Source organism: Blastocystis sp. subtype 4 (assembly GCF_000743755.1).
Source record: "Blastocystis sp. subtype 4 strain WR1 chromosome Unknown seqid_1154, whole genome shotgun sequence".
NCBI classification, from domain to species: domain Eukaryota; class Bigyra; order Opalinata; family Blastocystidae; genus Blastocystis; species Blastocystis sp. subtype 4.
In genome coordinates this window covers 1-651 of record NW_014568393.1, presented here as the reverse complement: position 1 = coordinate 651, position 651 = coordinate 1, and the positions used below count along the sequence as shown (strand labels likewise).

General features: G+C 41.6%; 1 protein-coding gene across 1 annotated transcript; it reads right to left on the bottom strand.

Annotated features, from left to right (window-relative positions):
* Positions 1-213: 213 nt before the first annotated feature.
* JH06_5812 (ribosome biogenesis protein) lies at positions 214-650 on the bottom strand (the record flags this gene model as incomplete). The annotated part of the gene is made up of 4 exons (XM_014669128.1): positions 214-345; positions 378-432; positions 464-600; positions 636-650. 4 exons carry the CDS (start codon positions 648-650, stop codon positions 214-216), a joined length of 339 nt encoding a protein of 112 aa, XP_014524614.1.
* Between the last annotated feature and the right edge of the window lies 1 nt (position 651).

Here is a 651-nt window from a genome sequence, read left to right as displayed (position 1 = left end):
TGCTGATGGTAACATCGCTAAGTATGTTCCTGATCATGGAAAGCTTTGAAACTATTGAAATTATCAATAGTCATTCACAAAGGTGGAGTTGTTTGTTTTAGCACAGGTGGTATTGATTTGCTGTATTTAGATACAGAATATTATATTTAAATTAATGCAGTTAGGCTGCATTCAGTTTTTGGATCAAACAACAAGGACGTGCTAAAGGAATGTCTAACTGTGGTTCTTGGTTTGTCGCTGACGAAGAATCTCTGCTTTGCGAGCCTTCAACTCTTCTCTCAACTGTTCTGCTCTGAGAACATCTTCCGTCTTCTTGGCTGCAGCAGGACGAATGAGTTCCACATTCTACAGTATAAGACACTTTTAGAGTGACCTACTCTAGCAATAATAGTCTTCTTGTGCAATCTCTGTTGCTCCTTAGCCAAAGCCATTCTAGACATTACAAACTATTGTTTACGCTCACCTTCTTTCGTAGAAGCGCTTTTCCCGAATGGTCTGAATCTCCTGCACGCGCTTCATGGCCTTGAGTGTAGCAGCCATCAAGTCACGATTGTACTTCACAGGACGGTTACGCGTCTCCACAAACTCAAACGCCGAGTCCTATACGTCATACCCCAAACAAGTAAATACCACACGAATGTCCTTTCCATT